General features: G+C 45.2%; 1 protein-coding gene across 1 annotated transcript in view; it reads right to left on the reverse strand.

Moving 5' to 3' along the window:
- Positions 1 to 507: 507 nt before the first annotated feature.
- Positions 508 to 13,526, reverse strand: part of cicb (capicua transcriptional repressor b) — a 69,419-nt gene continuing 56,400 nt past the window's right edge. Inside the window, 6 exon segments of the mRNA XM_080768745.1 lie at positions 508 to 2,934; positions 6,947 to 7,081; positions 8,716 to 8,868; positions 10,253 to 10,404; positions 12,096 to 12,253; positions 12,822 to 13,174. Of these exon segments, the coding sequence (XP_080624871.1) occupies positions 2,630 to 2,934; positions 6,947 to 7,081; positions 8,716 to 8,868; positions 10,253 to 10,404; positions 12,096 to 12,253; positions 12,822 to 13,174 (1,256 nt within the window). The 3' untranslated portion in view covers positions 508 to 2,629.

A 13,526-nucleotide genomic window follows, 5' to 3' on the forward strand; every position in this document is an offset into this window, starting at 1 on the left:
TGTCTCCTGATTGGATAAAATTGGTATCCAAATTGACTAAAGAGCCGTTTAGTAAATCCGTTACTGAACTAGCAATTTTGACTAAATATTTTAACACTCAGACGTCATCTTATCACCTACCTTTTAATCCTGTCTTGGCATCTCTTCTTCACCGTCAACTACCTAATCTATAATCCAATTCACAAGTGTAGTAAGTAGTAACACAATGTGCAGTGTGTAATGAACTGTATGTGCTTAGCTAGTACGTTTTGTCTGGTGAATGTGTGTATGGCACAAAGTCATGACATTTCACTGGGAAAGACAGGTCAACTTGACCAGTGCCGAATCAGTTGTCGATCACCAGTGATAGTAACAAGATAAGCATTTAATTGAACACCTAGTTTTATTTGTATACTGAAAGATACAGATACAAACTTAAATTATTGATATAAAGTCCTCTCTTGAATACTGTAACAGCAAAACAAGGAGTAGAACACAAAAACGTTAATATCCATATTTATTACTGTAGGTCCCCCCCCCCCCCCCTCCCACTTCATGTGTACTGTGTGTATTTTACCTTCGTAAAGGGGTGTCTTTAAAAGTCAAACTTAAGCTCAATTACACTTTTTTGTTTTAATATAGCGAGTCTACTGACTCTACAGTAAATATGTACAACACAACCAAGTCCTGCACAAAGACGCAACCGATAATATTCGACCCAACCCCCGTTTCTCTTTGTGATTAGCGCCCTCCCCCTCTGGGTTTTCTCTCTCCGCACGCGCAAGAAAATAAACTAATAATAAAAAGGAGGTGCGGATAGAGAGCAATAAAGTGACAAAGGGAGGAAGGAGGGAAGGAAAAGAGGTGCCGGTGGAGGACAAACAACATGGCGAGTCTAAGAGTCAAACTTAGTACAGGGGAGTGAGCTAAAGGAGCAGGGTGTGTGTTTGTGTTTGGAATACAAGGTGAAACATACTGTGTATTACTGTTGAATTTAAAAAATAAAAAGGTCCCCCGTTTCCTCATTGAAATTGATGAATTACAATATATATATTTGTTTTTTAAAGAAAAGTGCACCACAGGTCCTTGCTGAGGTGAAGGGTTCACTAGAGTAGGAGGAGATGGGACCTGCCTCCACAATAATAAAAACAAACTACCAGGAATAATAAAAGTAGCTGGCAGAGAGACGAGCGTCCAGGACCAGGGTGCACTATATGACGGACAAAAGACAAAAAGGTAAATATAGTTGGAATAATACAGTAAAACATCATGAACTGGAGAGAATAATGCAAATGCAATGCTTAATAAAAAAAAACAACAATCACATTTTGTTCTCTTTAAAAAAAAAAAAAGTTAATAAAACTGCTTGGCAACAGAGGGGCCCCCCGTGCGGGGCCCCCCCCGACATCGACCTTGGCTTCCACTGCTTTCATGACACAAAACCCTGGTGGACCAACGTGGTTGAGGCCTGTAAGGGGAAAAATAAACCATTCAGTCCAATCAGGATCCAGGATGTGCCTTTTCCGACTGTCTTGTTGCTGCCTCCTTCCTTCATGGCTAGCGAATGAGAGGCACAGGAATGCCTGGGTTTCCTACCTACTGGCATCTGCTTCAGGCCAATCATGGGAAGAGAGGTCTTGGCCAGATGGATAAGATACTATTATATTTATATATTTGTTCCATATATATTTGCAGGAATGATGGCACTGCTTTAAAAAAAAAAAAGAAAAAAGTTCACTTCAAAGCTTTGTTGTGTTTTTTCTTTCAGTCAGTCATTCAGTCGTTACAAGACCTCCCCCAAAAAGGTCATCGTTTCAAACGATTCAAACCGAGAGAAGGGGGTGGGGTGGGGGGGCAATAAATGGATCTCTATCTCTATATCGATCCGTCTCCGCCAGTCCGGTCAAATCCAGTCTTCCAGCCGCCGAGGGCCCAGCCCCCAAGAACGAACGTCAGCTGATGACAAGCCGTTTCCGCTAAAATCGAAGACGCTTCATTGAATTCATTCCTAAAATAGTATAAAATAAAACAAAATACATTTTTGAAAGACCAAATGACACCCCCCCGGCCCAAAACAACAAACCATCAATGGTTAATGAGAGAGAGCTCTAAAAATGACTTTTCCACTGTCTCACAATGGAATTTATATGCCAGAGTCTCTTGGTCTAAAACATGAGATTCCTGCCCAGTGGGGCAGGTGAGTAGCAGATGAACAGAACAGTCCATTAGTTCAACTGGCATCAAACGGAAAGCCTTGTACAAGGTCACTAATACAGGGTTATAATTCAAGTTTGGGGATTCAAGTCTGTGTATTTTTGTTGTAATGCTAAAGTTTTTCTCTGCCACTGGCATTTCACATGTCCTTTTTTTTGGTATGACTGGAATTCAACGTATTGAATAACAAAACAATGCCCCCGTATGTATATGTTTCATTACATACTCCTCTTCAACATGGCTCACTCTTTTTTCAACATCGCTCTCCCCGTTCTCTGAAGTTGGCCCGCTTTGGGATGGAAAATAAAACGTATAATAACGTGTCTGGACCAAAGAGGAGAGGATAAAAGAGTGTGAGTGGCAGAGTGTAGCGAGAGAGAGAGGGTTGTGTGGAGCATGTGCGACTTCCAACACAATCTAATCTGTGTGTCCCCCCTCATCTAGAGGACTCCTGTGATTCCCGCACGTCTTCTGGACTCCCTTCACCCTCGGTCTCCTCTCCTTCTCCTCCGCCTCTCGGTCCTCCTCCTCCTCCGTCGCCTCCCATCTGGGTCCCCGAGGGCCCGGGGAGGGACAGGGTCGACAGGTCGCCCATCATCCCCCCGCCGGCGGCGGCAGCGAGCTCGGAGGGCGCCGCCGTCTGCATGATCTTCTGACGCACCTCTCGGATCTTCAGCTGCAGACACACCTTGGTGGGGAAGATGTCCGAGTAGCGCGTCTGGAAGGCCGCGGTGGCCTGGGCTGCAGGACGAGATGGAGGGGAATTATGAATTTAAAAAAAAGAGAAACCAGGATCTTGACACACCAAAAACTAGGCATGAAACGATACACTCAACTCACGATACGTATCACAATATGAGGTTCACCATGCGATTTTTAACGATATTTTCAATTATTTTCCAGACAAATGACCGATTTTTTCTTTTTTTTAAATTGATTTATCTCCCCCCCCCCCAAGCTTTTTTCACAATTTTTATTTAACTACATTGCAAAAGTAGCATTACTTTTCATGTAAAATTACTTAATTTGTAACTTGTAAACATGCTTTCATGTTCAAACCTAGCTCGAGTTAACGTTTCTTATTTTCTTTGATGGCATCACCTGTGTCACAGACACACACAGCTCCCCCTGCAGGCCTCTGCTACTGAAAGTGACTGCATGGAGTCTGTCTCATTTCTCTCCAAAAGCACGTGAATATGATTACAGCTCACATTTCATATCACACACTTTTTTTAAATAGATATTCATTTTTAATAAATCGATACATATCGTCGGGATATAATATCGATATACGATATATCGTTACATGCCTACTAAAAACTAAAACAACTCCCATCTTAACCACAGTAACGCTGGCGTTCCTATATGGGTAAATTAACCACTTGAACTTTATTCCCTATTCTGGGGCATTTGGTGAAAAAAGGCGATCTACAAGCATAGCATCAAACATTGACACGGCATCAAACACTGGAGCCTCCATGCAAGGTAATGTGGACAATGTAGTCATAAAAGTAAATGGCATTTCCCGGTCTAGAGGTGTTGCTTTGTGCACCGTATTGTGGGGGAAAACCACTGCTATGGGAAATGTTTTATTTGGCACAACACTGTTAAACTGTTTTTCTCTGCAGACATAAAACGATCTCGTGGCTGCAGTCCAATATGTTGACAGGCGCCGTGTTATCTTCAGGCATGCAAACAGGCCCAAGGTGAAAAAGGTGACAGTGTGCGGGGCCAACGCTGTGCCGCGGGCAAAACCGCGGCGCAAATCTTTTAAGCGTTTATCGGTACTAAACCCACTTTGGGGGGGGGGGGGGGGGGTGTCATGGGGGACAGTATATACTACACTGTACTAGCCCTCCTCCCGGCCTGTGTGTCTGTGTGTTAGGCTGTGCAACAGCGTTATAGCATTTGTTCACCACCAAGTGTCACTATGTTTCGTGCTCGGACACAGCCAGGGACCCAGGGACACAGCCAGGGACAGACCCAGTGACACAGGGGCAGCCAGGGACAGACCCAGTGACACAGGGACAGCCAGGGACAGACCCAGTGACACAGCCAGGGACACATCCAGGGACAGACCCAGTGACACAGGGACAGCCAGGGACAGACCCAGTGACACAGGGACAGACCCAGTGACACAGGGACACAGCCAGGGACACAGCCAGGGACAGCCAGGGACAGACCCAGTGACACAGGGACACAGCCAGGGACAGACCCAGTGACACAGGGACAGCCAGGGACAGACCCAGTGACACAGGGACACAGCCAGGGACAGCCAGGGACAGACCCAGTGACACAGGGACACAGCCAGGGACAGACCCAGTGACACAGGGACAGCGAGGGACAGACCCAGTGACACAGGGACAGCCAGGGACAGACCCAGTGACACAGGGACACAGCCAGGGACACAGCCAGGGACAGACCCAGTGACACAGGGACACAGCCAGGGACACAGCCAGGGACAGACCCAGTGACACAGGGACAGCCAGGGACAGACCTAGTGACACAGGGACAGCCAGGGACAGACCTAGTGACACAGGGACAGCCAGGGACAGACCCAATGACACAGTGACACAGCCAGGGACAGACCCAGTGACACAGGCACACAGCCAGGAACAGACCCAGTGACACAGGGACACAGGGACACCGCCAGGGACACAGGGACCCAGCCAGGGACAGACACAGGGACACATACTGTAGCTGTCTATAGTGTGGTTGAGTGGCTGCACCACTCAAAAATGACAGATGATTATTTACTAAATCAGTACAAATCTAGTCAGTATTGAGCAAGATGTTAACATTCATGTCCTGATAGTCATAGAACAATTAATTTACTCCAACAGGAGCACTAGCCCCTCGAGGAGCACTAGCCCCTCCTATATTCAGTAGATTTGTGTCCTAAATGCCATTGACAATGAATGAATTGTCATATATCGGCTATTTTTGTCCTACACAATCCTACACATTCATTGTCACAAAAATGACAATGAATGGATGATGTATGATGATAAGGGTCACTTCACACAGGTGTGATTTAAAGAAAGAAACTGGTCCAGCACTCACACTCCCATCTCAAAATCCCTTACAGTTACACTCTTCACATCATGTAAAATAGAAAATTATATTCACTGGCAAAATAATGAATTATAATACAAATAAAATGTTTTGGGATGGTTTAGTCAACAGGGTCAGTTTACTTCATTATTTTAGCCTTAGTCAATTTAAGACATGTAGAGTAACATCCTCTCCTTATTCAACAGTTGAGCTGCATGTTTTCGTTTTTAATATATCCATTTAGTATAAGCCCTGGCACGCACGCACGCACGCACGCACGCACGCACACACACACACACACACACACACACACACACACACACACACACACACGCGCGCGCGCGCGTGCTTTATTTATTTACTCATACGCATGCATGCACACACACGAGCACACAGACAGACACACACACACACACAGCGAGAGAAACTGACGCCGGCGCGTCCACACCACAGACAGTATAACGCAAAGTGCTAACGTTGCTAATGCTAACTGTAGCAGCTAAACTAATGGATCGACTGGCGAGTCACAGACAGTGTGTCAAAATTCATGCCGAGTCCACACAAACAGGTTTTTTTTTCCGCGGAGCGACCAGCGGCTGCGCACATCATGCCGCCCAGATGCAAGCAGAAATATCGCTCAGAATCATTAGTGACTCACGAGAGTAGTCTGTCAGATAATTCTCCGGGCAGCGAGCTCGGGCTTCACAGACCCCCTCACCCCCCCCAAACATTTTTTTAACGGATTTGCATGAATCACACAGGTCCTATATTTGGGATAAAAACGGCGATTTTCGCCGAAAAGCTACACTTTTGCATGTCTGTATCTTGTGTTTTTGGTAGCTCCCTTAAACCTTACTCTCACGGACATCTTAACATCTAAAATGCTTGTAAACATCAAATCAAAGAAAATATGAAATGAGGAATTGTGTGTTCACCTTTAGTGATTACGAATACAAATCTAGTAACATTGCCAGTGGGCTTTCCACAACACCATTTTAGGAGATTTGTAATTGACCCCCATTTTCTCCCCAATTCAGTAGTTTTCATTATTGGCAAAGTACTGTATCGTGAGACCTCGTCACTTCCAACCACCCTACTGCTGGTCTGGGGAAGGTGTAGTACAGTAGAGGTAGACTACCATGGTCCATGCAAGGAGTCTCACAGGGAGAGAAAAGGGTCCTGCAGTCTTCCTCCCCTACTGAACAGCACCCCCACCAACCAGCAGGGGTCGCTAATGCACATGATTCCTCACTGGCAGGCAGCCCATACATACAACACTACACTGCCTAGTGTGTTTTGTTAAGAGTGGAGGGGCCAAGCCCAGGGCACCACTTCTTGGTAGCCTCATATCACTGCACGAATTAGCCTCGTCCCCAGCAATTGCAGCCGTGCGCAAGCTTCATTTTCCAACCACCAGCCATTTTAAAAACACGGCAGAGGGGCGCCCACTGGCCAAGTGGTCCAGGCGCATGCCACATATATAGGCTCTGGCCTGACAGCGTGTCGCGTGTTCGAGTCCCGTTAATGACGACCTTTGCTGCATGTCTCTCCCCTTCTCTCTCTCCCTCCCTCTTTCCTGTCAGTCTTCACTTGATACCATTAATAAAAGGCAGAAAGGCCAAAAACAAATGTAAAAGAAAAGAAAACACGGAAGAGACAGTACATTACAAGGCTGTGCGTGCGTGCGTGCGACAGTAACCTGATGGGAAGAAGCCATGTTCTTGAAACAGCTGCATGACCAGAGCTCTCCTCTGGTCGAGGGTTCGCCTCAGGGAGGAGTACGGGACCTTGTCGAACTCCAGTTCTCCCAGGATGTCCTCTCCATCTGTGCCTACTGGAGAACATACAGCAGAGTTCTGATTTACTACACAGAACAGTGAAGAGATAAAGAGCACAGTATATGGGTACGGATCTAGAGCCTGATGCAAACCCTCGATACTTAAGAGCCACGTGGCCTCCAGTATGTTTATTTTTAATAATATAACTTTATTTATAGGATTTAGAATTATTAAAGACAAACAACCCTACATACGGTATACCCCACCCTCCCCGGTTCCCTCACACAAAAGACAAAACATCAATAGCAACAGCAATAAAAACCATAATTATAAAAAGGGAAATAAAGGGTAGAAACAAATGATAAGAATCTGTCCTGAACACTTATCCGTAATTTATACATTATGAATAATTAGTGTGGACTTAGATGGTTATTCGTCTCAACTGCTCACGGAGGAAATAGGTTACCACGCGTCCAAATATCTCTGTAAACCTCCAGTATGTTTTACGTTTTCCCCGGTGACTGTAATCGACAATGGATGTCAATTACGACGATGCGGATATACAATACAACAAAGCATAAATCAGCTGCTCTCCTTGAAAAGGTATTATGCTGCATTCACACACGGGCAGATGCAAAAGATACAATGATTTGCAGGATCTTTGTAGCGTCGGGTGTATCGTTACGTCGCTGGATTCCATTGAAAATGAACTGTAGACGGCATCTTTGCATCTTCCCGTGTGAACGCAGCATTAGGCTAAAAATATCTTATGATTCACCATGCTGCAGTCGCAGCATGATGAATCATATGTCAGATTTAGCAGATCTACACCATTTTGGCTTTGATTCAAAACCGCACTGTTGTGACGAAAAGAGGGTTGAGCCAGAAGGCAATGCTCTCTGTCTACCGAGCAATCTTCGTTCCTACTCTCACCTATGGTCATGAAGTGTGGGTCATGACCGAAAGAATAAGGTCGCGAATACAAGCTGGCATCTCCCTTAAAGATAGGGTGAGAAGTTCAGTCACACGAGAGAGACTCGGAGTAGAACCGCTGCTCCTTCGCCTGGAAAGGAGCCAGCTTATGGTTCGGGCATCTGGTTAGGATGCCTCTCGGGCGCCTCCCTAGGGAGGTCCTCGGCGCACGTCCCACTGGGAGGAGACCCCGGGGCAGACCAAGGCGCAGTTGGAGGAAACGCATCGACTCACTGGCCTTGGAACGTCTCGGAATCCCCCAGGAGGAAGTCACTAATGTTGCTCTGGAGAGGGAAGTCTGGAGCACTCTGGTGGAGCTGTTGCCCCCGCGACCCGACTACGGATAAGCGGTTGAAGATGGATGGATTTATAGATGAAGGTGGAGGACAGTAAACTACTTCCGAGATATCACTATGCCCGCTTTCATTTTCCTTTTACATAGTCTTAGTGAGAATTGATCTAGACGTACGAGGTAAAACCATTCAGAGAGAAAAACAGGACCTAAAATTGCCTTGAGGTCCCAGTTTATACAAAGAGTATGGATACTTTCACAGCATTGCAATGCCCTACTACCCACACACACACCCACGTTTAAATCATTTGCCACATCCACTGTTGACAGGTAGTAAAATGTTACAAATGAAAACATTGTGATGATTTGTCAAAGAGAGACATTGCAAGTGAAATGGCTGCACCCCACACACACACACACACATACCAGTGGTGTTCCTGTCACTTGGCCTGTCGAAGGTGAAGATGTCTCCCTCACACTTGGCGGCACTCTTGGGCGTGTTGGGTTCAGAACTGCAGCTGGATCGCCGTCTGCTTTTCCTCTTTGGAGACACCGGGTCCTCTGTGGAAGAGTCCAGGTCTGGATGTGCACACACGCACGCACACGCACACACGATAAACAATATTATACAGCCATGTCAATATATATAGATATCTTTTTTGTTTTCTAAGGTATTTTAAGCCTTTATTGAGAGAGTACACTGACAGTAGACTGATGGGGAAATGGGGAGAGAGAGAAGGGGAGTGACACGCAGCAAAGGTCGTCAGGATCGGGAGTCTAACCCGCGAATGTGGCCGTCAGGCTGGATTGCCAGCCTAGGTGCCCGGACCGCTAGGCTACCCTAGCCGTCCGGGCCTCTTCAATATTAATTGTAATGGATTAACAGTTAAGACTGCCTTTTAACAACTGTATTCATGTAGGAATGTATTCTATATAATATTTTCTATTTTATGGAATTTCTTAGATTTTTCATTGATTTCGTCATGAAATGACAAAATAAATTATCTATTTTTTTTAATTCAAGAAAATGGTTCCATTTGTACATTCTCAGAATTCTGGTCCGTGGTCTAATGCAGTGGCCCCAGTGGTATATCAACTATTTTCAAATCATCTTGACGTTCTCTAAAATAAATCTACCTTTCTAATGTCTATGAGAGTGCATGTGTACTTGTGTAGTGACCTGTGGAGTCCTTCCTCTTCCTGCGGCCCACGATGGGGAGGTGGCCAGTAAATATACATGTGTAGTGACTCATAGGAATAGACTATGTGACAACCAGGTATAGTCTGGTGACCACTGGAGAGACGGGTCTGCCATTATAATCCACCACTCCTGAATGAAGTGCCTGGTGCTGGGAGTCCTGGGCCTGGTGAGAGCAGGAGTGGACCTGCTGAGACGTATTGTGTGGTCTTGCCCTAAATGGGACTGATCGAGGGTAGCTACTGGGACGTAAGTCGGACTTGATCACCCCAGCTGGGTCACCCGAGTGAGGGGGTATGATGATGTTCGAGAGACCCCGAAACCCTGATGACCTTGGGAATGGATACAATCACTGAGGATACGTCTCAGGTGCATCCATGCGACGAAATCCTGCTGCGCATTGTCAGAAAGTGCACTTTGTTTAGCAGGTGTGAAGGCTCATTCGAATCCTAATGCGTATCAAAGAACCACATTCTACTCAAGCAAAAGAACACTGCGTGGAGAGAGAGAGAGGGGGCGGGGGGGGTCCAGTCCCAGACGGAACGACACATGCACGTTATAATTTTATCACCATAGATTTCACTGTGTAGGCTAGTTTATGAATGGAACACATTGATAAAGGTCCCCCCCCCTGCTGCGTTTCCAATTGCTGCGGATGACAGTGTGAATTAAATATGCAAGAATCCCAACTTCGCCGCCCATTCGCATCGAGTCTACCAAAGTATTAGGTGGGAATGTGACCTCAGTTATGTATATAATATGTACCTGTGGAGTTCTTCCTCTTGCGGCGGTAGCTGCCCAGGATGGCGCGCGGGGAGGTGGCCAGGCTCTGCAGGGTGGGGGAGGGCAGCACCTCCTCGGGACGGAACTCTGGCAGCTCCGCAAACCGCTCCTCAAAGTACACCTCCGACAGCACCCTGTTGTCACACCAACACACAGCAACACCACACACAGGTTATTTTAGTTGATCCACCGGCTGAGCCTGCTACAGATTCACAGTACAGTACACACAGTTGTCGAGTACAGTCGTTTCCTTACTTGGTTAACCCATTCTGACCTGAGATCAGATTCATACGAGGTTTCCCACTGGACACACACTGGTCTGATGAACCCATTCTGACCTGAGATCAGATTCTAAAAAATGTCAGTCGTTCTTCGATTTTTCAAAAATAGCAGACCTACAAGCTCGTATCGCGCCACTCGGTGGCGCGATATGAGCTTGTAGATCTGCTATTTTTCAATAGGTAAAGCATAACATGATGCTAACACCAAAATGGGTGCCCGGTCAGAATGGGTTAACGTGCTGTTCAAATATGATGCTTTGTATGGTCCCGTTTAACCCTGTAAGACCCAGCGTTGCTTTTCGGTAACATTTTTATTTTAAGTAATTAATTATTATTTTTTTCTGTTCTTTTTTTCACCTAAACGTCATCATTGATGTTCATTGCAATGCCATTGATGTCATGATATTGAAATTCACACAAATAAAAAAAAAATCTGGACTATCATTAGAATGTCTAGAACATGTTTTATTCATTATTGTGAAAGATATCCCCCAAATGTAAATTATTAATTTATATTATTATTATTATAATATTATTATATAATTATTATAAATGTGCATAACATTTCCATCAAACTTTTTTTTTTTTTTTTTTAAACATAAGTCCTAGTAGTACAAAGTAGTAGTAATCTCTTTTTTGCAAGTAGAAATATATCTGGGTCTTACAGGGTTAAATATGAACCTTGCCTTCATCGTACAGCGGCCCTGAGGCTGTTATGTATAGATGTAATGTAGATATAGTAATTAATTGGTGTCTGAAAAGACTACACCAAACAATACCCAATACACTGTAATTGGTTATGAGTGGTGATCAACTAATAGTCAGGCTTAGTTTATATGAGCAATGTTGGTTTAACCTAATGTTTTTATCCTGAGTTTGCAGTGATACAGGGATTCACATATAGACGACAATCACTCCTGCTGGAGGACTAAAGGCTCATGTTTTAGGTTGTTATTAGAGAAAGTAAAAGGTGGGTGTCATTTTTTTTTTCATTTGCTGCTTTCTTTCGTTTTAGGGATTTTAGCTGTCTTTGACAGGGGGGCGGGGGCATTCGAGCATGGGGCTAAATATGTATTTATTACATTTATTACAATTACTATAGTCCTACTAGACCCCAGGAAATTACATTTGGCCACAAAAGATCAAGGGTTCTACTGAATGTGTCAAACGGGCATATTGAGCCTATGACACACAGTGTGGCTTCCCCCCAGTAGGCCTCCCTCACATTCAGTAGATCCTGTGATCTTCTGTGGCCAGATGTAATTTCTTGGGGTCTAGTAGGACTATAATAAAAAAATAAATCGCTATAACATTTTGTAAAAAAAATACATATATAGCCCCATGCTCGAATGCCCCCGCCCCCTAAAATCCCTAAAATGAAAGAAAGCAGCAAATGAAAAAAAATGAACACTCATATTTTACTTTCTCTAATAACAACCTAAAACATGAGCCTTGGTTGAAAAAACCTAAAGTTGTCCTTTAAACAAACACATATAATATCAACCACATGCAGACAATAGGCTCGCACAGAGTAATGTACTCACTTGTCAACCGAGTCAAAGGTTTTCTTCAGCGGCGGGGGACGGGCCTTGATCTTTTTGGGCGGAGGTGCATCTTTGTCAGTCGGTGGGGGCGGCGGGGTGGGGTCCGTTGTGGAGGGAGGGGGCAAAGGAGACGAGGGAAGGGACTCCTTCCATCCGGCCTAGGTGGATGGATGTATATTTTGAATTAGGACCGTATAAAGTATTCTTTAAACAGCACATAGTTTGCAGAACTGAGGCAAACTAGTTTTTGCCCTTACTGAGCCATTCAATATCCATTATACAATATCTATCAAACATTCACTTACACCAGACAATCAAATAAATTAAACACACAGCTGAAAGTACCCTCTTGATAACAGAATATTTATATTTGGCCAGGGGTTGGAGCAATGTCTGCCCTTTGATCTAGTTTATTTCTGACTACAACCGCAGTGTTGACACGAGTGGTTCATGTGGAGCTTTTGAACCCATGATGGCTCCATGGGGTCTTCAACCTACAGTACATCATTACCGTCAAGCAGAAATTATCTCCATATTTAAACTTTGTGTTTTTCCATTTCTTTCGTAATGTAACGCCCTACTTGAAGCTCAAAACATGGCACGTTACGAGCTTATAGATTTGCTACTTCTGCCGTTTTTGAATTTGAATCCTGAAGAAAAGTAACATGTTTTGGACACAACAGAGACGATAAACTGTACATATGCACGGTGCCATCACCCTCTCACCTCTTTAGTGGCGGCCATGTTGTCCCTGGTGCGCGCGTCGGAAGAGTCCCCGACACCGGAGCCTTCCGGAGGCCTGTCGGAGGAGGAGCTGGGGGGGGCCTCCTCGGTGGCAGGGTGCATGGAGGAGGGGGAGTCCGTCTGTCCCCCGGCCAGCTCGGCCTCGAAGGAGAACCGACTGCTGGCCTCCCGTTCTCGCTCCCTCTCCCTCTCCCGGTCCTTCTCCCGGTCTCTCTCCTTCCCGCGGCCTCCTCCTTCGTAGCTGCCGACGGGAATGTTGGCCACCGTCGCTTTGACCTTCTGCGGGGTCCTGACAGGGTGCTGCTGAGGGAGTTTGGGGGTGCCCGGTGCACTGCCTGTAAAGAATAAATAGCATTCATAATAACAAAGTTAAAGACCATGTAGAGTTTTAATTTACAAACACACAAAACCCCCTCGTTCTCGGTACACAATAATGTTGCATAATGTGCCCATAATACTACAAATCATGTAAATACATAAATACAGCAAATACTTTATCAGCATACCAGAACCACATTCTGCCAACAGTGCAGGCCTTTAAAGCAGTGGACCCCCAAATGGATACGCATTAGGCAACAGACCCCAATTCCATTATTTTGTGTGAATTCAGAGTACACAGTGAAATCCCATTCTCTCATCGCCATAGGGATAACCTATTGTCGGTGAAATAACCACTTTCAACCTTGT

The sequence above is a fragment of the Protomyctophum bolini genome (genome assembly GCF_963924005.1).
Source record: "Protomyctophum bolini genome assembly, chromosome: 7".
NCBI classification, from domain to species: Eukaryota; Metazoa; Chordata; class Actinopteri; order Myctophiformes; family Myctophidae; genus Protomyctophum; species Protomyctophum bolini.